At 35.5% G+C, this 25,588-nt stretch overlaps 1 protein-coding gene across 1 annotated transcript in view; it reads left to right on the forward strand.

Moving 5' to 3' along the window:
* The window catches only part of PUM2 (pumilio RNA binding family member 2), a 73,461-nt gene that overhangs the window by 2,396 nt on the left and 45,477 nt on the right, over positions 1-25,588 (forward strand). Inside the window, exons 2-8 of the mRNA XM_015824001.1 lie at positions 5,515-5,583; positions 13,544-13,649; positions 13,795-13,982; positions 15,430-15,602; positions 22,182-22,452; positions 23,054-23,147; positions 23,691-23,813. Of these exons, the coding sequence (XP_015679487.1) occupies positions 5,515-5,583; positions 13,544-13,649; positions 13,795-13,982; positions 15,430-15,602; positions 22,182-22,452; positions 23,054-23,147; positions 23,691-23,813 (1,024 nt within the window). The remainder of the gene's footprint in view (positions 1-5,514; positions 5,584-13,543; positions 13,650-13,794; positions 13,983-15,429; positions 15,603-22,181; positions 22,453-23,053; positions 23,148-23,690; positions 23,814-25,588) is intronic.

Here is a 25,588-nt window from a genome sequence, read left to right on the forward strand (position 1 = left end):
GCCTGTGACTCAGCCAAGATTGAACCTACCAGTGCTAGTCCAGAAAAAAAATTGGATGTCTTCTTGTACCTTACATAACACTTACTAGCTTTGTTTGTTTTAATCATGGTGCACAGATAAAAGGAAGAAGACTCATATAGCTTTTTTTGGTTGGAATTCCCACATTGAAAATGTATGTCCCTGCTCAGTTCAGAAAAGAAAAAAATGTGAAGTATAGGGAATTTGAACAAGCAAAGAACCCTGCCTATGGACAAGCAACTTTTACTAGCTTGTTTGCTTGATCGGTATCATTGATGTCAGAGGCAAAAGATAACTGAACTGATGGATTGAAACCCATACTGTAAATATCAGAGGACAGTTTCCATGTGGTTGAGCATGACAGAAATATAAATGCCAGGCATATGTTGCTCAGGCTAAAGATCCAATCATGTATGCTACAATCATGTGAATTGTAGAAGAAGACTTTCTGGAAAGTTCTTAATCACAAAGTGGGTCTTTCATTTCTGTATGGAACTAAGTGTGCTGTAGAGGTCATGTTACCATGGAGTGCAGTCTATGAAGAGCGAAATATAAACTGAGGAAAGAACAGTGTTCAGCACTTGCATAGTTCCTGGTTGCACAGTGGGTTATATTTTGGTCAAGAAATTAGAAGAAAGTGAATGAAGTCACCAACATTCATCACCAGTATTAAAGCCTGTAAAGGTAGTCCTCAACTTACAGTCATTTATTTAGTGGCTATTTGAAGTTATAATAGCACTGAAAAAAGAGACTTATGACTGTTTATCATACTTATGACTGTTGCAGCATCCTTGTGATCATATAATCAAAATTTGGACACTTGACAATTGGTATGTATTCATGACAATTGCAGTGGCCTGGAGTCATGTGATTACTTTTTGTGACCCGACAAGCAAAATCAATGAGGAAGCTAAATTCACTTAACAGCCACGTTACTAACTAGCATTGAATTACTTAACATTACTTACTAGCATTGAATCTCTTAACAGCTGTAGCAAGAAAGGTGGTAAAATGGGGCAAAAATCACTTAACAACTATCTTGTTTAGCAGCATAAATTTGGGGCTCACTTGTGGTCATAAGTAATAGATATGGCCATGTACCTTTCCTGTTTGCAGAGTTGATTGTGGCATGTAGTTAAATTATAGATTGGTCTATTTCTTACGTTCTGGTTTTGGTGCTGCAAGCCAAATAAGGGCAATGAGTGTTGACCCTGTAGCTATAATTATTAGAGTGGAAGACATTACTTTTGTCACCAGAAAGTCCACCTATTTGAAATGCATCTTTTGTAGTTGAAGGATAATAATTCCTTCTGATGAGGAACATTAATGATGTTGTTTGGAGAAAAAGTGATATTCATATATGGGTGAAGGGCTTGCGAATAGGGGATAATTACAGGTAGTCCTCAACTTACAACCACAGTTGAATCCAACATTTATGTTGTTGAGTGAGAAATTTGTTAAGTGAGTTTTGCCCCATTTTACGACTTTTCTTGCCACAGTTCTTAAGTGAATCGCTGCAGTTGTTAAATGAGTAATACGATTGTTAAATGAATCTGGTTTCCCCATTGACTTTGTTTCTCAGAAGGCCACAAAAGGTGATCACATGACTTTGGGACACTGCAACCATCATAAATGTGAGTCATTTGTCGAGCATCCAAATGTAAATCACTGACCATGGGGATGCTGCAATGCTTGTAAGCATGAAAAATGGTCAGAGGGCCGCCAAACCAGAAAATGGCGAAGCAATTTCTTGAAGTAAATCCTTCAACTGAAACCTTGGGATATTTCAACTCACTTCTGGTTCAAACAATTTACTTTCAGAAACCAGCAAACTGTATTTAAGAGCAGCATGGTCTAGAGGAGGATCTGTTATGTTTCAGACTACTCTATTCTTGAATTACTGAGTTTTGTATGTTTCTATTGGGACACTAATTTTGTCATTATTTTTTTCATACCCATGGAATTCATGAATTTACCTTGTGCTAGCTAATTCATTGGTTTGAAGTAAAATGGGAGAATCTGGGAGAATATAGATAGTACTATAAATGTGATATACTGCTGATACCCGTACCACAATTCTGTCATGTTGCAAATTTTCATTGGCAGAACAATTCTAAGAATGTATTTTGCCTTCTATGCTATCTTTAATATTGTAATACAACATAGATTTCATTTGGAGTATCTCTGCTCTTTTTATCCATTCCCACATTTCATAAATGTGAAAATACTTTGAATTTTTCAGATATGCCGAGTATGCTAGAAGTTTGAGTTTTAAGAGTTTGTTGAATATTATTAAAATAGAAGACAGCCCTTCTTTCAGGCAGATTGAATTATATGCAATCTCACAGGAACAAAAAAACCCTGAAGTGTGCAGATAGCCTGAGTTCCAAGTGATGTTTTTGTGAACCTCTGACAAAAATTGATGGAGCAAAGGTTTGTTTCAAGTTCTCATTATTCCCTAGGACAGAACTCTTTAAGTGGTTCATCTTCCATTCTACTGTGAAAGGATGCAACTCTGACAGACTTTTGTAAACTGGAATTGTTTTGTCCTAAGCTTGCACACCCATGTAAAAAAAATAAAGATTAAAAATAACTGAATTTTTGTAGGATCTGGTGATCTTATGAGAGTATAACCATTTCCAACATTTTAAAACTAGACAACTTTTTTAATGTTAAAAAATTGTGGGAGTCTTGTTGCTGACCACTTTTACAGTAGAAATACATTAACAAGATCTATATGCATCACAATATTTGGTTCTGTGCCTATTTGTCTAGTATAGTATTTGAATCATTAAGTTATTTTAGACAAGTTATTTTTGAATAGAAGAGAAGCTGGAGAGGCATACTTATTATAGCAAGTCCCTTAACAAGGTTATAGTGATGAAACCATTGCTAAAGATTTTCATTTATGAGTTTTTCACTTTAAACTAAAATATTACTTCCCTACCATCTTCATGATAAGGAATTTGGGTTAATTATAACTTAATCTTATTGTCTTTATTCTCTAGTTCCCTTTATAGAGACCTGGTCCCAAATCTGGGTTTTCATATTAGTCTTACATGTTATTTTTTTCAAAACTGATAACTGTAGTCAAATTATATAAAAATAATGTTCTCCTTTCATTTCGGGGCTGTCACTGCATTCTTTTTAAGAGTGTATATAAGTGAAAATACACAATTTCTAATAGGGAAGTACTTATTACTTGTACAATAAGTATACTACAGAATATTTATACAATATTCAAACTATTTCAAAAAGTACATTCTAATTAAATAATATGCAGAAAATTCTTTTAAAGAATTTATTTGCACAGATAATACAATAGGAACTTCATACCATTTCTCAAGCTTGAAGGTGATAGTGTCATGGATTGAGGATGTTTTGCTCCCTTAGGATCTGAACAGCTTAAGGGAAGCATGAACTCTGGCTTACATCAGAGAATTCTAAGAAAAATAAAGCTCTTCTTGGTTACCAGAAGAAGGAGCCAACAGGAAAGGTTTAACATCACCTTTTCTAGCTAGAAGGCAGTGCTTAATGTTCTTTGCCATCTGGTGACAGCTAACTGCTTCTCAATCTTAGTTCTGCCTTCTGCAGACCACAAAAGGCTTTTCCCCTTTGGTACCATTCTCAGGCCTAGTGGTTTAAAAAAAGATAAGGGGAGGGAAATCCTTTTTGGAAGCAGAGGGCTTCCAAAGTGGCAAGCAGACAACTTTAGCATCAGTACTCTTTGCTTCTTTGTCTCCAGTCATGGAGAGCCAATTAATGGAAAATAGCTGTGTTAGCTGCAATCAGGCAAAGAGATTCTATTGGGGTTCTTCTCTGATCCCCCATTGAGCAGTGGACAGAAGTCCCTCGTCTCCTCCTAGTTTTTGCGTGTTTAGTCTGCTATCATCTCTGTATACTTCCTGCAAGAGTCCAACATATTGACTGGCACTAGCTGTAGAAGACCTGCTTTCCCTCCCATCACAAGCAACCTCCCATCACAAGCAATAGAGAATCATATGGCTCAATGCTCCTGGGACTGACTGCAGAGAGGCACAAGCAGTTTGAGTAACATAGTTGGTTTCAGTTGTGGTGCCCTTTGATGGCCCTCCCCTCTTCCAACAGGAACTGGCAGATAAAGATGTAAATTCAGTTTCCAGGTAATCTCCCATCCAGTGCTGGCTAATGGCTGTGGTAGAGATTCCAGTTGTCTGCAACAAAAAGCCTTCTGCAGCTTCTTCATTAGGATATGTGTCTTCTCTCCCCCCCCCCCCCCTTTAAGTGTCAAGATGAGATTACTGAATTAGAGATGCTTCAGGCTTGGCTATAACTGAGGGACACTTGGGGCTGGTTAAACCTAATGGACAGCCCTAGAATTATGGGAAAGAGCAGTTCCCAGTGGAGTCAGATGGATACAAACTGCAATCTCCCAAACATCAAGCAAAACAACAGAGTTCTTGGTGCTGAATCAATTATTGGACAGGTCCAAAGCAGTTCAGAGCTTATTTATCCTGAGGAGCCTCAACCATCACTTCCCTTTTTTTATTTAAAGATATTAGGGTCGTCTTTCTTAAATGACCCAATAAGAGAATTAGCAAAGGAATCAAACAGAAGAAACTCTTATCCAAACTCAACTTTGAATTCCTTAAATGGAAAGGAAAGTTCCTGAGAGACACAGTGGGTGAGTGCGAGATCTAGGAGATCAAATGGGCCAAAGGCTGGTTCTCAGAAAAGAATAGCTATGACAAGGAAGATGGAAACACACTTTGGCACAAAGGTTCCAGAGCATGTTCAAGTCAGATGCCTACAATGTGAAAGTCAAAAAGTTGGCAGAGTGCTACTGCTTACATAACTAAAAAGATCAGAGAGGTGCCAGGCACATCCACGCCAGACTGGAGATTGCCTCTTCCTGATTTTTTCCTTGAAATAATTAGTAAGGAATGGGTGGAACCATTGAAGAACAGAACTGTGTCTTCCTTGTTTGACTAGTTTTATTTCCTGTCTGGGGAACATATGGGCTGGATAAAAACCTGGAACAGAATTTGGGAGTGTGCATGGGGCAGGAGAAAGCCCTTCTGCATCTTTAAATACAAATAATAATCAAATTTGCATGTATTGTTTCAAAATGAATATATATCCTTGAAATGTTATTTGTTAGAATGATTGATTCATATTTCAGTTGTGTCATATAGATGTTTCTCAATATAAACTCATTTAATGTTCTGGGTTTGTAGTTTGTATTTTTTAAAACTCCTTAATATTTGAATGTGGCAGATATTTATTCACAAAGTTTTAATATTTATTTTGAAGGCACATAATATAATTTATAAGAAATGTTTTCATAAAAATAAGTGATAATGGAAACAATTAGGAAAAACTACATCATTGCTTTAAAATGAAATAGTTCAGTAGTATCATCTGTACTTTGCAATTGTGCAATCTGGTATTGCATAACATTTCATATAAAATCAATCAGTATTCCGTTTTTATTTATTTTTCCCATTTCTTCTTTAGGTTTGCTCTGTGGATGAAATGAATCATGAGTTTCAAGCTCTTGCATTAGAATCTCGGGGAATGGGAGAGGTAAATATTTAAAAATGCAATTTATAGAATATTTATTTATATTTATTTGTACTTGCAAATTCTAAGGCCTGAAAGTGTTACTCTATTTAGAATATATAAACATTCTTCCACAATACAATTATTTGACACTGACATCCCCTAAACTCTGCTGAAGATGCTACCTAGCCTGGTAACAAAATGTTCAGAAAGCAACCCACAAGCTCGGAGAATGAACCTTCACCCTCATAATTATTTTAATAATAATATATGCACAAATGAGATCAATTTTAACATAATTCTCATTTGAAAAAACTGAGTTTTTGCTTGTTAATAAAAGTTTAATTATTGTAGGGTATTCCCGCAAGGGTTTTCACTTATGTTTTTAAACAAAAAATAATAATGTTTATTCTTTAACTGAGAGTGCAAGGAAAAGAAGTTCTTGGAATATGCAAATCATAGATTTATTTATTAGAATACAGAGACTTAACACTTGTTTCATGCAAATTTCTTATTCTGCATGGGATTACAACAATTAAAAAAAAACATTTTGGTGCAGTGACATAGTGTTAATTATTCCCTGGATTTACAATTTCCATATTCACCTAAAAGAAAGATTTCCTTTAATTTAAGGAAGTCCTTTTTAAAAAATAAAATAAGACAAGGTATAAACTTGCCAAAAATTCTCCATTCTGCCAATCTTTCCTGTGCTGCCATCTCTCCCTGAAACCAATCCTGAGTATAATTTCTTCAATGTGTGCATGTGTAATTCATTTGGTTTATGCATACATGTTTTTGTACATTCCAAAAAGTGTACAGAACAAAATGTTAATTGAATTAATAAACACTGACTATTGATTAAAAGTGCTTTAATTTAATTCATTTAATTGACATAAATTAACCCAATCTATGGGAGTGTGTATCTTGTATATATAGATGTACTCACAATATACATATTATATACAAATGATGTTTATGCACACATTCAAACTATTCTCTAATATATAGTACTTCCTTACACAAACACACAAGTACATATAGTCATGCAGAATAACTTTAAGCAGCTGACAAAGTTAATGGGAAAAAAGGAAAACTGGAGGAATAAGGATGAAACAAGAAAGAGAAGGAACTATAGCTAGCAATGTATATTAAGATATACAAGTTTGCATTGAGAGAATGTAATGGAATGGGTGGATAACCTTAGGGGATAAGGGGAAGAGATGCAGCCTAGGAAACAATTGGATAAGAGAAGGAGGAGCCCCCAGTGGCTTATGGTCAGGAAAAGAAACCTAGGATCTGATCTAATTGATCAAACAGTTAAAAGTGGTGGCAGGAAGTTTGTACCTTCAAACTTGCAAATTTAATATAGCCTTGCAGTAAAGTAGAATTAGGTCATCTAATTGTGCTACCTGTCTGATTTATCTGGGAGAGATTACAGTGAGTGACTGAAGAATTCTTCTGTAACACTGAAAGGTAGGAGAGAAGACATTGGTAGCTGAAAACTCCAAAGGGACTTGGCAGCAATATAGACCAAACTGAAAGAAGAAGCAAATGTCCAGACAGATGGACCATTAGTGCTCCCAGCTTCAGAGTGGTTAAGTCCAGATTTGAGAGCTGACAACAGGAATTAGCCCATCAATAAAGACAGCCAAGCAAGAGGTAGTTTGGTAGTTTCTGAGACTGGGAGCAGAATAGATAGTTACAATAGAACTAAAGATCAATAGAGAGATTAAAAATCAAGATTTGGATTAGAGTAGGAATATTAGACAGCTATAGGGGGATAACAACAAAGAGTGGGAGTAGGTACATTTATATGACAATAAATTGTAACCTATTGTATTCTGTATAAATGAATGATATATTTCATTGTATTTGTCTATACAAAGTCTATGTCTATAGGCAATCTACTCATAAATGGCAAGTGCAATCAGATCTTCAATCCAGGAGCCATACATTTATCTTTCCCTTATTTTTTTTTTCTATACATTTATCTTTCTAATGTTGCAAAGTCTTTTGGCAATGGTATGGGCACAGAGAATACATTTATGTTGTCCATTTTTCAAATTCCATGGCCTAGGTATATAGTCAACAGTTTAGTATCCTCTCAAAATTTTAGCCTTTGTTGCGTTTACATAATCCACTACAGATAGTCCTTGACTTATAGCAGGTCATTTAGTGACCGTTCAAACTTACAAGAGCACTGAAAAAGTGATTTATGACCGTTTTTTACATTTATAACCATTGCAGCATCCCCATGTTATGTGATCAAAATTTGGATGCTTGGCCATTTCTTCATATTTATGATGGTTGCAGTGTCCTGGTGTCATGCAATCCCCTTTTGCAACCTTCTGCCAAACAAAGTTGGTGGAGAAGCCAGATTTGCTTAAAAATCGGGTTACTAACTTAACAACTGCAACAATTCACTTAATTGTGGCAAGAAAAGTAGTATAATGAGGTAAAACTCACTTAACAAATGTTTTACTTAGCAACATAAATTCTGGGCTTGATTATAGTCATAAGTCGAGGACTACTTGTACTTTCTCCCAAAACTTGGCAAATATAGATTTTGTAGAAATCTATGCTTTAAAGAAGCATCATCCTTATTAGATATCCAACAAGTGTTTTTTAAAAATCCTTTTTTATTCAAATGTAATGGAGTCTAATAACCCCTATGATTCTATGTTCTAAATAGTTCTAAATATTATTTTGTTGTATTAGTGGTAGTTTGAGGTCCATTAACACTTTTGCTACAGAAGTTAAGACACTCTCCAATTGCAATATAGGAACTTCTAATTCTTTATTCCATTCATTTCTTAACATGTGTATATCAAATTGATTTATTGATACGAAATATTTATAAAAATTAATAGATTTATTTAGTTTTAAAGGATTTAACAAGTTGCTCTAGTGCAGGCATGTCAAACTGCCGGCCCGCAGGCCAGATGCGTCATGACAAAACTGCGCCCACCCTATTGCCGGCAATGGGGAAAAAGTTGCGATACATTGCGCGATATCACGTGACGTCGTGAGTTTGACATCCTGCTCTAGTGTCTCAGATGTATCTGAAGCTGAAAATGCTGCTCCTCCAAATAATGTTAACAAAGGTTGTAATTGTAACTGTTGCCATTCGGTTACATATGATAAATGAGACTTCTCTCTTAACACAGAGTAAAAAAATCATCTTTATTACCTTTCAATTAATCCTAAATCAATATCCCAACTTCCATCCAATTTTCCCAATATCACCATTTCCCTCCCCAATTTTTAAAGTCAGGTTTCTCCTAAAGTCAATTTGATATGAAAAAAGGGGCTAAATCTTTTATTAGACATTCCATTCCATAACTTTTGAACTGACACAATTGTTTCCAGAGTTAACTAAAATTTTAGTATATTTGGATCCTGATACTGCCTATCCAAGCAAAGGTGCTACAAATGTAGAAATTCTTTTCTAAACAAAGAATTTATTTTCTGAAAATATTTTCCAGATATATAAATTGGAAATTCCTCTCAGAATATAAATTAATCTGGGAATAATATTCATTTTGAAAACATTCACCTTTCCCCAGAGATTAACTTTTAATAAATCCCATATATCAATATCTGAAGAAACTTCTACATTTTATTTATAACATATGTTACTGATACACATACCTAAATATTTAATGAATTTAGTACAAATATGGAATTGATGTGCCTTAAATCAATGGGTTACCCAATTTTGCATCAATTCCAATTTGGATCAGTTTATAGAATAATTCTGTTATTTTGCTAAGGGCATCTGTCTCTTGCATTAACACTGGGATAGTAGCATGAGCTTCAGAAATAAACCAAAGAATGTTATCTGCAAATAAAATCAGTTTGTCCAGTTGACTTATGAACTACATAATTCTCCCTATATTGTTAAATAGCACAAGCTGAGGGTTCCATGGAGATATCAAAAAGGGAGGGTAAAAGTTGACATCCTATTCTAGTTCCTCCTAATAGTGGGAAAGGAGGAGATAACATGCTATGAAACTTTACCTCAGCTGTGGGTGTGATTCATATCATAATCCATTTTATGACTTCCAAAAGAAATCTGAATCTATTTATACAGCAAACTTGCACTGTTTATGTGTACAGGCAAAGGTTTCTTCAGCATTTAATTATAAAATTACAAACTGATCTTTATTTAAGTCTATTAGATCTACATCTAATGATGATTGCTGCTTGAATAATTTTTGTAAACACTGGTCATCTTATAACAATCACCTTCTATTTGCTAACTCTGGTATAAAATCTTTGCAACATTAATCAATGATCTTGGATAATAATTGTTTAATAACCTTTTTGAAAAGCTGGTGATAAAATTCCCTTTTCAGATATCTCTTGGTCAAGCTTTGCATCAAAAAAATCAATAAATCTTTTATACCACTCAATAGTGAGCCAATTTAATCCTGGTGCTTTATCACTTACCATTTTTAAAAATATTTGTTTAATCTCTATCAGATAGTGGAGCAAATAATGAAGTTTTTGTCTATTATCTAAATGTGGTAAAATAATTTTATATAAAAAGACCTCTATATCCTCATTTGATATATTCTATGGTTTACTATATAATTCTGAATAAAATTTTAAAATTTAACAATTTATATCTATTGACATTTTATACATTTCCTCTCTCTCACATGTAATAATTGGAACCATTGCTTTTAAGTGATTAGCCAAGATCTTACCAGGATTTTGCCGTTTCCCAGAATTTCTGTCATAAACATTTTATCATTAATTCTGTTTGCTGTGATATTATAGCTGTTAATTCATATTTCTGTATCTGTTTTCTCTGTAGAAACTCTTGATGGGCATCAGACCATCTGTGCCCATAAATGTTTTGAAATTTTTCAATTTATTTTCCTTTTTAATTTTAATGTCATTCTTATATAGTCCTAAACAATAATTCTTAGAATTCTTAATTTTAACAAAAGAAAAGTCAAACATAAGCTGTGAATTTAGAAAGGCCTGTTTTAATAAGCTGCGAGAAATGGTAAAGAGGATGTCAAGGGAAGAGAAGTTAAAGGCAGAGGTGTTGCAGCCAGCTGAGCTTTTCTGAAAAGAAAAAGTACAGTTTCAAACATGAGCAGTGGAAGAAAACTACAAGATAGCTAAAGACCTCAGTGTGAATAGGCAGCTATTTAACCACACTCAACAATAATTCATGAAGGAATTGGGACTACATGCTTCTTAGAAACAGAAACAAGAGCTAATGACCAAGGAAATCTACAAAGCTTCAATTCATAAATGTGGGAAAGATGGAAAATGAGGTAAATCTAATGAATGGCAAAACCTAGCTATGAAGGTTTGTTCAAATACAACAGTAGAAGGAGGAAAACAAATGAGGCAATGGACTCACTGTTTACTCCAAATGAAATCTTCATAGATATCAAAGAAATTATAATTAATTCATATTCTCTTTTTTTATGTCTATATCCAAAGCAAGTCATGTGAGACTAACCTTGTCTCGTTTGACAAGGTAGCTAGTGGAAAAGGGTGTGGATATGTTTGTTTCAATGTCAGCTTTTTTAAGCAAACATTTTACAAGATTGCATGTGACATTCTCATTGACAAGCTGATTTGGATGGCAGCATGTTAAGGTGGGTCTACAAGTGGCTGACAAAATTACTCTTAGCATAAGTGGCTCTTTATTGAGTTAGAGAGCAGTAACTATTGGGTTCAAGTGGGGATCTATCAAAAGGCAAGTATTATTTAAATGTTATTAATGTTGGGGTTGAGTTGCTTATCCAATTTGCACAAAATTCAACTCCAGGAAGCTTGAATGAGACTACAAACTAATCTGAAAATATTAGACGTCTCAGCGGAGAGAAACAAAATGTTCTTCAGCAGGAAAAATATAAAGTATTACATTTAGAAAAGAGAAATATAGGGCTTATATATACAAGATGCAGGATTTATAGCTTGAAAGCATGTCAGAAAAGAACTTGGGCGTAATCACTGATAACCAGCTCAATATTAGCAAGCTACTAGGACTAATGCAACTTTGGGCAGCGTTATAAAAACAGTATTGTCAAATACACATGAAATTCTTATTCTCTCCCCTACTGGTGAAACCACGTCTGCAGACTTGTATATGGTTCTAGACTCAAAATTTCTATAAATATATTGACGTGCTCTTAAGAGGCTGACAAAGATTGTTTGACAAAGGTTCTGTGATAAAAGGCTGGAAGATCCTGTGATGTTCAGCTTGAAACAAACATTGAGGGTAATGCCAGTGTTCAGATCCTTAAAAGGGTCTTGTAGAAAAGATATTTAGAAACTCTTTCTATTACTGCATAAGACAAAACCAGAAATAATAGGTTCACGTTGCAACTACCAAATTCTCTTTAAAGAAAACCTTTTGACAATAAGATTTGCACAGGAGAAGAATAGTCTGCCTAAGGGAGGCATGTCAAGCTGCCGGCCCGCACCCACCCCGTTGCCAGCAATGGAGAAAAAGTCCTAATACGTCACGCAATGTTACGTGACGTCACGAGTTTGACATGCCTGGCCTAAGGATATTATGGATTCTCTTTCTCTCTGGAGATTATTTTAAGAGCCCAAACATTCATTCTTCACAGTTTTGACCTGCCCATCTCCATCAGAGCAGGATGCTGAGTGGTGTACAATAAAATGTTAAAATATAAAAAACAGTATATAGAAATTTAGAGTTATTTCATGAAGGGGGTTAACTTGTTTTCCTGTAGCCTACAGAGAGTTTGACTACATGATCCTTGTCCCTTCCAATTCTACAACTTTATAACAGGTAGACTCTTGTTAATTCCTAAAAACATTTTTTATAATAAAACCAGTTTCCAGAAGGAATTGGTATGAATGTGACCTGATTGAAGTGTATACCATTCTTGAAACTGTAATCCTATCATTTGGTTGGAGAACATTTAGCATCTATTTCAAGTTCATGTTTATTTATTAAATTTATATAGATGTTAATCTCCATGCAAGACTCTGGGCAGCTCATAAATTTAAAAAATAGTAAACCAATCCAAAAAGAGAGTAATTTGGGGCCAGTCACACTTACTCATCCCAACCTACCTCACAGGGCTGTTATAGGAAAAATGGGAGGAAGGAGTATTAAGTTTGTTCACCATCTTCTTATAAAGTAATAAAGGTGGGAATCAAAATTTAAAGATAAATAAAAGCAGTAGAAACTATAAAACTATTTAAAGTCAAAGCAAAATTCATAACTGAGGCAGTCATTTTATATCTAACAGTCAATCTACCCACTGCACCAACATTAGCATACCTGCCCATCATGTTTCTCAAATACAAAAGTATAGCATGTAATGATTGGTTTATTAAATGCATTATTATTGGTTTATTAAATGCATTATTGTTTAATTGGTTTATTAAATGCATTATTGGTTTATTGGTTTATTAAATGCATTATTGGTTTATTAAATGCATTATTGTTTAATAAATACATTTATATCAAAAGAGATAAATGCAGAAACTCCAGATTCCTTTCTATAAATTTAGAATTTATTAATATACATCTAGGCCAGTGATGGCGAACCTTTTAGACATGGAGTGCCCTGCCCCCCCGCCTTCTGCCCTGCCTGCCTGCAGGGCCACCCACAGCCTCCATGGCCTGCCACAGCAGATTGCCCACAGCCCTGTAGCGCCATGGGTGGCCACGCCCTCCACCTGCACCCCGCAGTATCTACGCGCGACGGGGCATGAGGGCGGAGTCTTGTCCCTGCTGCCTGGCTGCAATGTCCTTGGCTGCGCTGCTCCGTGCGGGCCGTGCCCAGGGGCGACTCTCCTCCGGAGGGGCTGCTGGTGAGGGGGCTGTGGGGGAGGCGGGGCTGGGGCGACAGTGACCGTGCCCACAGAGAGGGCTCTGCGTGCCGCCTCTGGTACACGTGCCATAGGTTTGCTACCACTGATCTAGGCATTTGATTAAATGAGCATTAAATTTAAGATGTTTCTTTTAAAATAGCTGCTACCTGCCAAAAAATTTTGGGAACCAGATGATCCAGCAAAGGATGGACAAAAAGGGATATTTCTTGGTGATGAGTGGAGAGAAACTGCTTGGGCAACACCTCGTAAGTGTTTAAGTCATTATGTAAATATACAATTTAGTTTGAGAAATAACTGTTTCAATGTTCAGTGATGGAAAAAATCTGCATTAAACTAAGCTGTATTAATTTGCATATTGATTTTAATGTCTCTTTTTTAAATTTAAAATAGACCACTCCATGTCACAACCTATTATGGTTCAAAGAAAGCCTGGACATGTTTTTCATGGAACAAGTGAAGTAAACGCTGTCTTATCTCCTCGATCAGAGAGTGGTGGCCTTGGTGTGAGCATGGTCGAATATGTGCTAAGTTCTTCTCCAGCTGATAAATTGGACTCCCGGTTTAGGAAAGGAGCTTTTGTAAGTAACTTGTTTGTATCAATAAAAGTTATTGTAGGCTATTCTTATGACGGAATGGGACAACTTGCCATAGTGAACTTGCCGCTACCAATTTGCCATAGCCAGCTCGCCATTGGAAAACTTGCCACAGGATAATTCAACAATTTTATTTAATTATTTAAAATAATTAAAAATTATTTTATGTTTTGTCATTCGTATTTCATTTCGTCTCTCTTTTTGCATCATTTCTTTAATGATTCTATTTCACAATTTCTTCAGTCTATATAAATAAAAATGTAAATGTTCGTTTGTTCAAAATCTTAAATCTCCGAAAGTTCTTCACCGATTGCTTTGAAATTTTGACACAACGTTGCATTCGAATACACGCGTGTTTTTATATACCTACTATTATATAGATGTCCGACAGGTAAAAACATGCTTTTTTTGAAAAACAGCGCCATCCGTTGGCTGAGTGAACAAGAGCCACAGCAACGCGTGGCCAGGTACAGCTAGTATTATATAACTTTTGTCCTGCGGCAAGTTGTCCTGCGTGAGTTGGCATCGGCAAATTGGCCGCAGCAATTTGGATGTGGCAAGTTGGCCATGGCAAGTTGACCATAATGAGTTGGCTGTGGTGCGTTGTCATAGACTCATTCTATGATATTATTACCTGTTAGATTTTCCTCATGCTGCCATGTAATTTAGCAACAAGTAGATTAATCATTTAAGTTTTTATTGTCATCTCCAGAAAGCAGTGCTTTGCGCTAAATAAGAACTTACGTCTCTATACTCAACTGTTTCATGCTACTTTTGGGAAAATGGCTTCAAAATCATATCTGTAACATGAAGTGTTGCATATAAATCTTCTGTAGGCCCGCCAAAGATTTTTCAAAGGTTTTCTGTTCATAATAAATTGTTTTAAATAGCTGTATTTATTTCAAAGGAGCTTTCCATTATGAAAAAGAGCAAGATGTCTTGCAAAAGAACACACCAGGCATAAAATGGCATTTTGATTATATGTTGTTCAGTCTTTCAGTGACTTCCAACTCTTCATGATTTGATGAAGATAATTTTTCCAGGATTGTCTATTTGTAACTGCTTCTTTGAGCTTATGCCATTTTAATTTCACATGTTTTATAGTGTTTGACTTTAGACAGTGTTACAAGGAAGAAAGGAGTACCAGAAGTGCCTCTCTTCACTGTCTTATGTGTAGGGTTAGATTCCTCTGGATCATCAAAACTTCTCACAACTGGAAAAGCCATCCTCAGTTTGTAGGAAATTTACATTCAGCTAATGTTGATTTTTTTCGGTTTTATCCTGAAAGCTATGGACAACATATTTTATTTAAGAATGATACCTGACAATATTACCTAACAACCTTACAGCATTAGTTAGATTTGGTAATGTTAATTGTGGGTACTACATTTATTTTCTGCTAGATTCAGATCAAACATGTTTTTTTACTTAGGGTACTAGAGAAGCTGAAACAGATGGACCTGAGAAAGCAGACCAGAAAGGCAAGGTTTCTCCATTTGAGGAGGACAAGAACAGAGATCTTAAACAAGTTGATGATGACGATGTTACCAAAATAAATGGCAGAGGCTTACCAAATGGAATGGATGCTGATAGCAAAGATTTTAAGTAAGGCTTAGATTTTTGGGATGTTGGGAGGAAGATTTATCTGTTTTCAATAAATAAAAATTATGGATGCATGGGTTCAGGTTCAAAGTTTCATTTAGGTTCTGCGATATTTTGTATAATGGTTGCCATCTTTATGCATGTTAAGTCTTATTATATTTTAATTATGGGATCTGTGCAGACTGTAATACAGATGGGTGTCCGTTGCTATCACTAAGCTTAATTGATGGAAATTGGAGTTCTGCAGCAACTTCTAGAAGGCCATAAATTATCTGTTCTGCTAAAAAAAAAAAAGTACATCCTCCCCCAGAGGTTTCTACTCTTTTAAATTGTAGATCAGTCTTCACAGTAGAGAGCCTATCCTCAATCTTTGAAAATACATTAAAGGATACTATCATTTGTACTTGTTCTTTTCAAAATACTTTTTCCCTAGCTACATTCATGAATGATCCATGGTTTTCTGCATTCATCAAGACTGGTTGTTCAGCTCTACCCATATATATGTATCCAAATGGGATACTGAACTCCCTGCTCTTGTTTCCTTTATATCATACAGACTCTTCACCTAACAACATTAATTGGGGCTAGAATTTCTGTTGCTAAGCGATGTCATAAAGTACAATATCAGGTGACTTGATCACTTAGCAATGGTAATCTTACTACAGGTCATTAAGTGAGGACCTCGTTGCAACTTCCTTCTGACTTCAGGTGACTGGGATGCCACAGCTGTTGTAAGTGCAAGGCAGTTGCCAAATGCCCATATTGCAATCATGTGACTACAAGGGTCAGATGAGCCTTCAGGCTCATGTAGATGAACAGCTCTGAGCTTTTAAGGAAAGCAAAAGAGAGGCTGTATATGAGAAATGGGAGTGTAGATCCGAGAAGGGCAGAGACAATGTAAGTGTATCAAAAGAGAAACATCCCAAAAGGGAAGAGAAGATTCAGAAGAAATCAAAAAAATGAGATATGGTAATTGTTCAGTCATTACTATGAGGCTTTGAAACAAACATATCACGTAGAGCCCTTTGCTTGTGAATTATGTTTGTGAGAAAGAATCGGGATTGAGATACAACAAATATCAACTCTAATAACAATTACATTCTGCTGATATGTAAGTGAATTAATACTGTACATGACAGTGCAGAGGGCAGCTAGAATGTTTCATCATAGATACTGAAAATCACAAAATGAACCCTGGGGACTTAAATTGTGTTCTCTAAATGTTTTCACGCCATGAAAGAAGTATAGAAAGGAAAAGAAAAATACTGCAAATCAATGAATGACTATACAAGTTAGGTTAATAAGAACAACTTGATTTCTGAGACTGTGGCCTTTGGTCCAAAGTATTTACATTCAGAACTACGGACATGAGATACATTGTACATCATAAGAAATGGAAAATGTGTCTGGGCCAGACATGATAAGGTTGATTAGAAGAGCTTTAAATTGAATTAGTGTAGGTAAACTCCTAAAGTAAGACTTTTCATTAAGTCTTGTGTACTGTGCAGAAGTGTTCCTGAAATGAATTTTTAAGTTAGTTTAAAAAATAGGCTTGCTTTCATCGCCTCCATTGATTGTGCTTTAATGTTAACGTATAAAGTAAGAGGCATAAATATGATTTAAAGATATAAAATTGACATGGTGGTCTGACTTCTTTGACTGCATTGTGGCATTTGAAGAGGAAACCATTCGTTGTTAAGAAGAGAAGCAGTTGAACAGAAGGAACAGTTGCAATGTCTGTTAAAAAATCAATTCCTACCCATAAAGCCAAATCAACAAACCTGGAACTGTTTAGCCTAGTATCAAAAAAAATTAAGCTCAGAATGGACAGAGGTTAGTGGAGATGCTAAGAAGAACAAAAACAATCTTGCTAGATAAGTTCAAAATGAAAAAAAAATCAATACACCAGCTAAACAATAAATAAGGTAAAGTATTTACAGGCGACAAGGAAAAGCAGAACCACCAAAGCTACATAATTTGTTTCATTCTTCCAACCACAAAGGAGATTGTGAAGCCAGAATAATAGAGTAGGATTGAAGCTTGTGATTGATGGAAGCATGATCAGGGAAAAGCTTTTTACTTCAAATGGATTTTAATCTTTTGGAGTAGATGAATGGCATCGTAGGGTGCTGAGGTAGTTGATTGGCCTGTTATCCTGGAGAACAGATGAAGTTCCAGATGAGTTGAGGAAGATAAAAGGGGGAAAGGAAGATCCATTGTGCTGCAGCCCAGTGAGTTTGACTTCAATATCTGGTTAGGAGATAAAGAGGTTGGTCTGGAGGATCTTTCAAAGCACTGTGATAATTACTAATGTTAGCATGAGTTTATGTTGAATAAATAAATTTTCCTCCTTTTTTCATAGGGTAACTTCCACAATAGACTGTGGGAGTGCTGTATATCTTCAACAAAACAATTAACAAAATACTCTAATGACCTGCTGATTAAGGCTGGTCAGAAGATGTAAATTACATTCAAAACCTTCTTGATAGTTTGGAGAAATGGGCTGAAAAAGGTAGAATGTGTTCAACAGAATCGAGGATATTGTCATTTAGAAAACAAAAATCAAATGTACAACTGTAGATGGCATGGTATTAATAGTAAATAGTGTGGCTTGGCAATAGTTACGGTAAAGATTGGAATACAGGCAGTGCTCTTTTTATGAACAGGTTGCATTCTGAGAGGCTGTTCATAAATGTGCTTTGTTCGCAAGGCCAAACAAATATATATGTGGCATGCTATAAACTAACCTCCCAATTTTTGGGACCTTCTCTGTTGGAGTTGTGGGTAGGTTTTTTCGTATTGGTGAAAGCTCATAAGTCGAAAGTTTGTAAGTGGAAAAATGTTTTGTAGTTGATTCCAAATTAAAATGAGCTAGCCATGTGATATGACTCCCCAAAAAGCAATATAGTTGCAGGCCGAAGCAACAGAAACATTATTTCCTAATTATTCCACTCTGTTCTGCTTTGGTCAGATCCTATCTTGAGTGTTACAGCTCTGGAAATTATAAGGAGTCAGAAAAATTAGAACAAATTCCAGTAAGAAGAATCAAGCTAATCAAGGGATTAGAAGCTAGATTGTGTGAGGAGAGATTGAAAAAATTATCTGTGTTTAGCTTTGAGAAAAGAAGGCTAAGGATGATATGACAGTAACTTGTCAAATAGTCATTTTTGAAGAAACTTCAAAAGGCCTTGGTTAACAACCACTCATTTAGTGACTCATAACAATACTGAACAAGTGATTGCGATCCATGGGCTTGGCAAGTGGCTTGCACTTATGGGGTCGCAATGTCTCATGTCACATGATTGCCATTTGCGACTTTCCCTGCTGGCTTCCTACAAGCAAAGTCACTGGGCAAGCGGGCAAGGAAGATTGTTAGCTGTTCTTGTAAATCATTCCCACTCATGCCACTTTCCTGTGTGCCCTCCCACATTCCACAGCACCCACCTTCCACCTGGCCATGCTTGCACCATACTACAAAAGCCACTTGGCCTTGCACTGGCTTGCTTATGAGCCACCTGGTTCTTATGATTTCCCATTAGCTTTGCTTGTTAAAAGCTGGCAGGAAGTCAAGAAGAAGTCCTCACTTAATAACCTGTGATCCTCAGTTACAACATCAACAGACTGCCAGGATTGCCATCACTAAATGTGGTTACATAATGTGTTGTATGACTGCATCACTTAGGGATGGAAATTCCAATTACTATTATAGGTAGCAAGGATTATCTATACCCAAAATCCTATTATGATTTGTGTTGATTGATTATTTAGTATCCTATGACTATCACTGTGTTGTATCTTATGATTTACGATGATAATATTTTATTATTATAATCATGATTTATCACTTGTTGGTTTATGTATACTGAGAGCTTATGTACCAGAAACAAATTCTCCAATCACACTTGACTGATAAAAAATTCTATTCTATTCTATTCTATTCTATTCTATTCTATTCTATTCTATTATATTATATTATATTATATTATATTATATTATATTATATTATATTATATTATATTATATTATATTATATTATATTATATTATATTATATTATATTATATTATATTATATTATATTATATTATATCACATAGAAGGAATTCAAGACTGCTCTTCCCTGTCCCAGGTGCAAGAAACAGTTAATGGATTATGTTACAGGAAGGCAGGTTCTGTCTAAATGTGAGAAAAAAATCTTATCTGTAAAAGCAGTTTGATGTGATACCTATTTCTCAGAGAGATAGTAGACTACTATCAGCTAGAGACCACTCTTCATTGGATATTTTATTTATTTATCTATCAAATTTATATAGCAGCCCATCTCACTAATATGACTTTGGGCAATATACAATAAATCAATTAAAACTAAATCTTAAATAACTGAAACAAAATATAAACACAGGAGAATGCACCAAAATCTCACATAACAATGCAACCATCTTACAGATTCTTTATTATCTTGGGATCCCTAGAGCTATTAAAAATCCCCACGTTTTTAAGAATTTCTGGAAGGACAATAGCGTCGGACTTAGAAAGCTAAATTTCTGGCACACTTTCATTTGAATTCTTTCAGTGAATGGCGGTTGGAATCCGTGGTTCTAGCTGGCCTTCTTAATTTATGTTTATATTTTAATCATAAAAATAATTTCTCTTTTAAGAGAAGCATGGTTGCTTCTTCCTCCTATAAGTGGCCAGAGGGACAGTTCTTTCCAAATTGACTGTTTGTGGTCTGGTAGCTCTTAAATGAATCAAAAGTTGGAATTAAGATTGCCAGGAGAAATATCAACAACTTAAGATATGCAGATGATACCACTCTAATGGCAGAAAGTGAAGAGGAACTAAAGAGCCTCTTGATGCGGGTGAAGAAGGAGAGTGCAAAAGTTGGCTTGAATCTCAACATTAAGAAAACCAAAATCATGGCATCCGGCCCTCTCAATTCCTGGCAAATAGCTGGGGAAGAAATGGAGGTAGTGACAGATTTTATTTTCCTGGGCTCCAAGATCACCGCAGATGGGGATTGCAGCCAAGAAATTAAAAGACGCTTGCTCCTGGGGAGGAAAGCTATGGCAAATCTAGACAGCATACTAAAAAGCAGAGACATCACCTTGCCAACAAAAGTGCGTTTAGTCAAGGCCATGGTTTTTCCAGTTGCAATGTATGGATGTGAAAGTTGGACCATAAGAAAGGCTGAGTGCCAAAGAATTGAGGCCTTTGAACTATGGTGCTGGGGAAGACTCCTGTGAGTCCCTTGGACTGCAAGGCGTTCAAACCGGTCAGTCCTAGAAGAGATCAACCCCGACTGCTGTTTAGAAGGCCAGATCCTGAAGTTCAAACTCAAATACTTTGGACACCTAATGAGAAGGAAGGACTCACTGGAGAAGGGCCTAATGCTGGGAAGGATTGAGGGCAATAGAAGAAGGGGGCGACAGAGAATGAGGTGACTGGATGGAGTCACTGAAGCAGTAGGCGTGAACTTAAATGGACTCCAGAAGATGGTAGAGGACAGGTAAACCTGGAGGAACGTTGTCCATGGGGTTGCAATGGGTCGGACACGACTTCGCAATTAACAACAACAAGCTCTTAAATGTTTCCGAATGCAGGATGTACATTATTTCTGGCTGCTATATATTGTTCTATCTATATTATGCAAAAAATACAAGATAATTTTTTTTAAATAAAAACTAATTTCTTTATTTTATCTTCAAGGTATGGTTTTACCTCAAATGTTTTAGTAGAAATAATATTCAATTATGTATCTTTTTCAGTGTAAAAGAAATGATATAGTTACAGCTGATACAAGCCTGCTGTTTAATAGATTCAGAATAGGATTTCCTTAATGCTGCCCTTTAAGTTGGCTTTGAAGCCATGAACTTAGCTTTGAAGCTGGAGCTTCCCATATCCTGCTAAGCATGCTGTCCTACCATCATCACCACCACCACTCTCAAATTGTAGATCTACTGTTTTAAAATCTGACCTTTCGACTATAGCCTATTTATTAAGCATTTCTATTACTGTTACCAGGAAGTACTGAGCACATACATGCTGTTTCATGACTTGGCTTGTTCAAGAAAAATCACAAGAACAGCAGCAAATGCATGTTAATTTTACCAACTGCTTACCCTAGAAAGCAATATCTATAAATTTTGATCACAGACATTAGCTGTAGCTATACCATAGATAAAAATAAAATAAAAAATTTAGGAAATTAAGAAAAAAAGGGAAATGAGGTTTTTTTTATAAGATTATTTTAGCAACATGTTGGGAATGTATATTTTAATGTATAATTTTGGAGGGCATTAATCATTCAAACATGCTAATTTTCTCATTTGCTATTAACATTTTACTGCTCTGAAAGCAATTAAAACAGTTGTTTTGTATTTAATTATTTGACTTATCAATTAAAGTAAAATTATAGATTTAATTTTCAAACAATTTCAACATTCACTATCATATAGAACAATTGTGTGCCATTTTCTTATAAACCAAGGAGAAAAAAATTATTGTGAGATTTTTACATATGTAAAGTTTTTCACCAGATGTTTTTATAAAAGCTCATTTTTGTTTTTCATTTTTTTCCTAAGCAGTCGTACTCCTGGAAGCCGACAAGCATCCCCAACTGAAGTAACTGAGCGTTTGGGTCCAAACCCTAACACTGCTGAAGGCTTGTCTTCGCTTTCTAATCCTTCAACTCACAAGCCACTGGTGGAGGAATTTTCAAACTCTGAATCTCAGAATTTGGATGCTATGGAACAAGTGGGTCTTGATTCTCTGCAGTTTGATTATCCTGGAAATCAGGTACAAATGGATTCTTCAGGAGCTACTGTGGGACTCTTTGATTACAATTCACAACAACAGGTTAGTATATTTTTTATACCCATATTAATGGTTGGAATTACAGCATTATATACGTTACAGGTTTCAACTAAAAATGAGAACTTTCTAAAGTTCTTATATCTCTTGTTGCTGTTGTACTTTTTTTAAAAAATACTCTCTCTAACATTTTTTTTACCCCATGTCGATTCCATATCAAGGGAAGACACTTGATCTCAGTCATAATGCTTTAGCTTTGAATAAACCCAGCCATTGTCATGAATTGTCATTCATAGTTCAGTACTATGCATGGTGTCTGAATTGTAGCATATTCAAGATAATGTAACTTCTACTACCAGCTAGATTGTGCAACATATTAAACTGAAAGAAAAAGCATGCCATGCAGAAGTGGCATTTCTGGTAGTAGTTTATTATAATGTGGAATTATTTCATAATATTCTTGAAGAATTACTTCTATTTAAATTTGAAATTCACAGTGTTGAACAGTCCTGTGTGTAATGCTTCATGGAGTAATAACGGGTCAGTCTTATATATTAAATAGATAGAAAGTGTGTTTGTTAATAATGTAGTGTGTGACTCAAAAATCAAATCCGTTTTGCTTGTTGTCTTTTTTGTTGTCTTTTAGATATTTCAGAGGACTAATCCTCTTACTGTCCAGCAGTTAACAGCAGCACAACAGCAACAGTATGCACTGGCAGCTGCACAGCAACCACATATAGGTGAGACATTTTAAAGTTTGTGATAAAAAAGGGGTCTTGTTTCCTCTTCAAAAGACTATCCATAGGATTGATAGATCTTAACCGATCATAGTTGGCTGTCTATTTAGCTGCTGCAGTTGGAGTGAAGGAATTATCTAAACTTGGGAACCTTAATGAGAAGTGCCAGATTCTTCCACTTGATCTTTAGTGGATGCAGGACATGCACTGGGTGAACTGATTTCTACCTGCAATACAGCTTGACAATGAAGATTGCAAAAGTGCAAAGTAGAGTCATAGTGTAGCAAGATAAAAGTATGCTATTAGAAAGTACGTTCTAGTGTGAAATAAGCTTACAAAATGCTCTATTGCATATTACTTATTACATACTGAATTTTTAATATCGGCCGTGAAAATGAAATTGTCGGTTACAATTAAGGCCTTTTCAATTTTCTACCAATATTCTCTGAAATCACATCAAACTTGTAGCATTTAAAAACTTGTGTGGTACAACACTATGTCCTATGTCTGTTTTTGGTGAAATTGAACCTTTTGTTACTGTAACAGGTGTATTTTCGGCAGGGTTGGCTCCAGCTGCTTTTGTGCCAAATCCCTATATTATCAGTGCTGCTCCCCCAGGTGCTGACCCATATACAGCAGCAGGCTTGGCTGCCGCAGCTACCTTGGCAGGTAAGGCAATCCTGCTTTCAGACAACTCTAGTATTGCATATTTTAAAAATATTTGTTTTAAAAGAGATATAAATCATCACCCAAGTGAGTCAGATTGTTCCTCTTGATTTTCAGATATCAGATTTACTATGGACATCAGAGCATTCAGACCTCTTCATTTTCTATTGTGTCCATGTTTGTGGAATTAATTTTAACCAAGATTTTAATTTGATTTTTCTACTCCTAGTTTTCTTAGACTCCCAAGTCCCATGTTCCTCGTCATTCAACATTCAGCAGCAGAAAAACTAAACCAAATGTTAGGAATTTATTGTCTTCCTCTTGAATGATGTCACAAGATTGGGACAGGGCAGGAAAGAGAAGCATATCACTATTGTCAATATTTTAATTATAAATTGATACCATCAGATAAAATGTTTCAAACCTGATATTTCAGAACAGACATCAAGCCATTCTTAGATTAAAATCCATAATCAAATAGATAGCATCATCTAAGTTGTTACCTTAATCTGTACATAGTTAAATTACTTTTTATTGGGCTTAAGTGATTTCTATATGGCTATCTAAGAGAGTTTGTTATTTAGGGAGCTGCTGACTGGAAGGCTGATTCAAATCACAAAACTGAATGATTTATCCCCAGTTTTATTAATCTATATGATTTTTAGGCATATAATAAGTTTCCTAAATACTAATTCCAGGTGAATCTAGGATTAAACTATAGACCAGGCTATCATAGGGCTGCTCCAGGTCTATTTTCTCATTGTCCCATCTTCTAGATGGAGACAGATATCATTTAAAGCTGAAGAAGACAGATTCTACTAACACCTACCCGCCAATTGTTTATAAGTAAATCAGTTTCTTGTTCTACTATTGTTATCAGTTGATTCAAATTATTTGGTCACATCTAATTTTATTCTTAATAAATATTTGGTCTACAACCTTATTTGGATTACTATAGCCCAGTGTAATTAATGTAGGCCTTTACAGCCTCATTATTTGGTTTAGGATAGCCTGGCTTCAGCCTTAGATTCCTACTGGCAGTTGTTAGAAACCCAAACAAATGCTTTGTAACAATTTTGCTGATAAGGAGAATCTGGCATAGTTTCTTAAAAGGAAGCTTTCTCATCAGAGGAGGAAGGGCTATTGAGTTGACCTTCGTGGTGAAATCTTAAATTATCAAAAAAACTCTAGAATATTGATTGGAATTGGGAGAAAATTTGAAAGAAAGGTACAAAGTGGCTAGCAACTAAAATGAACCTAGACAGCTCTAGTTGTTGAAGATTTATGGTATTAAAATGGTATGTGGTATTAATATGGCATAATGTGGGCTAATACAGCTGAACTGAATTTGGCAGTGTTTATTCATTGAGAGATCTTGAAAAGATTGCTGAAGAGTTTTGGGCACAATTCAGAAAAGAGTGCTGAATGATTGGGAAGATACATTAGGTGGTGTGGTCTGCTCTGTTCTTCTTGAAGAGGGTGGAAAATCAAAGGTTTGCCACTTAGAGAAAAGCCAGCTGCCAGCCTAATTAACAGAGGGAAAATTGGTGTCAGTGTCAGTAATTTATATGTCCTTCCTTAATTCTAAATAAGGAAGTAGGTAGGGTGCAGAAATAGAATACAGTCAGGCAGAGACAAGGTTATACAGTACATTCATACTGTACCCATAGAAAAATCTTGTTACATAATCTATATAAATAAAAATGTAAATGTTCGTTTGTTCAAAATCTTAAATCTCTGAAAGTTCTTCACCGATTGCTTTGAAATTTTGACACAAC

Source organism: Protobothrops mucrosquamatus, unplaced genomic scaffold, assembly GCF_001527695.2.
Source record: "Protobothrops mucrosquamatus isolate PMUCROS unplaced genomic scaffold, P.Mucros_1.0 scaffold2074, whole genome shotgun sequence".
Taxonomy (NCBI): domain Eukaryota; kingdom Metazoa; phylum Chordata; class Lepidosauria; order Squamata; family Viperidae; genus Protobothrops; species Protobothrops mucrosquamatus.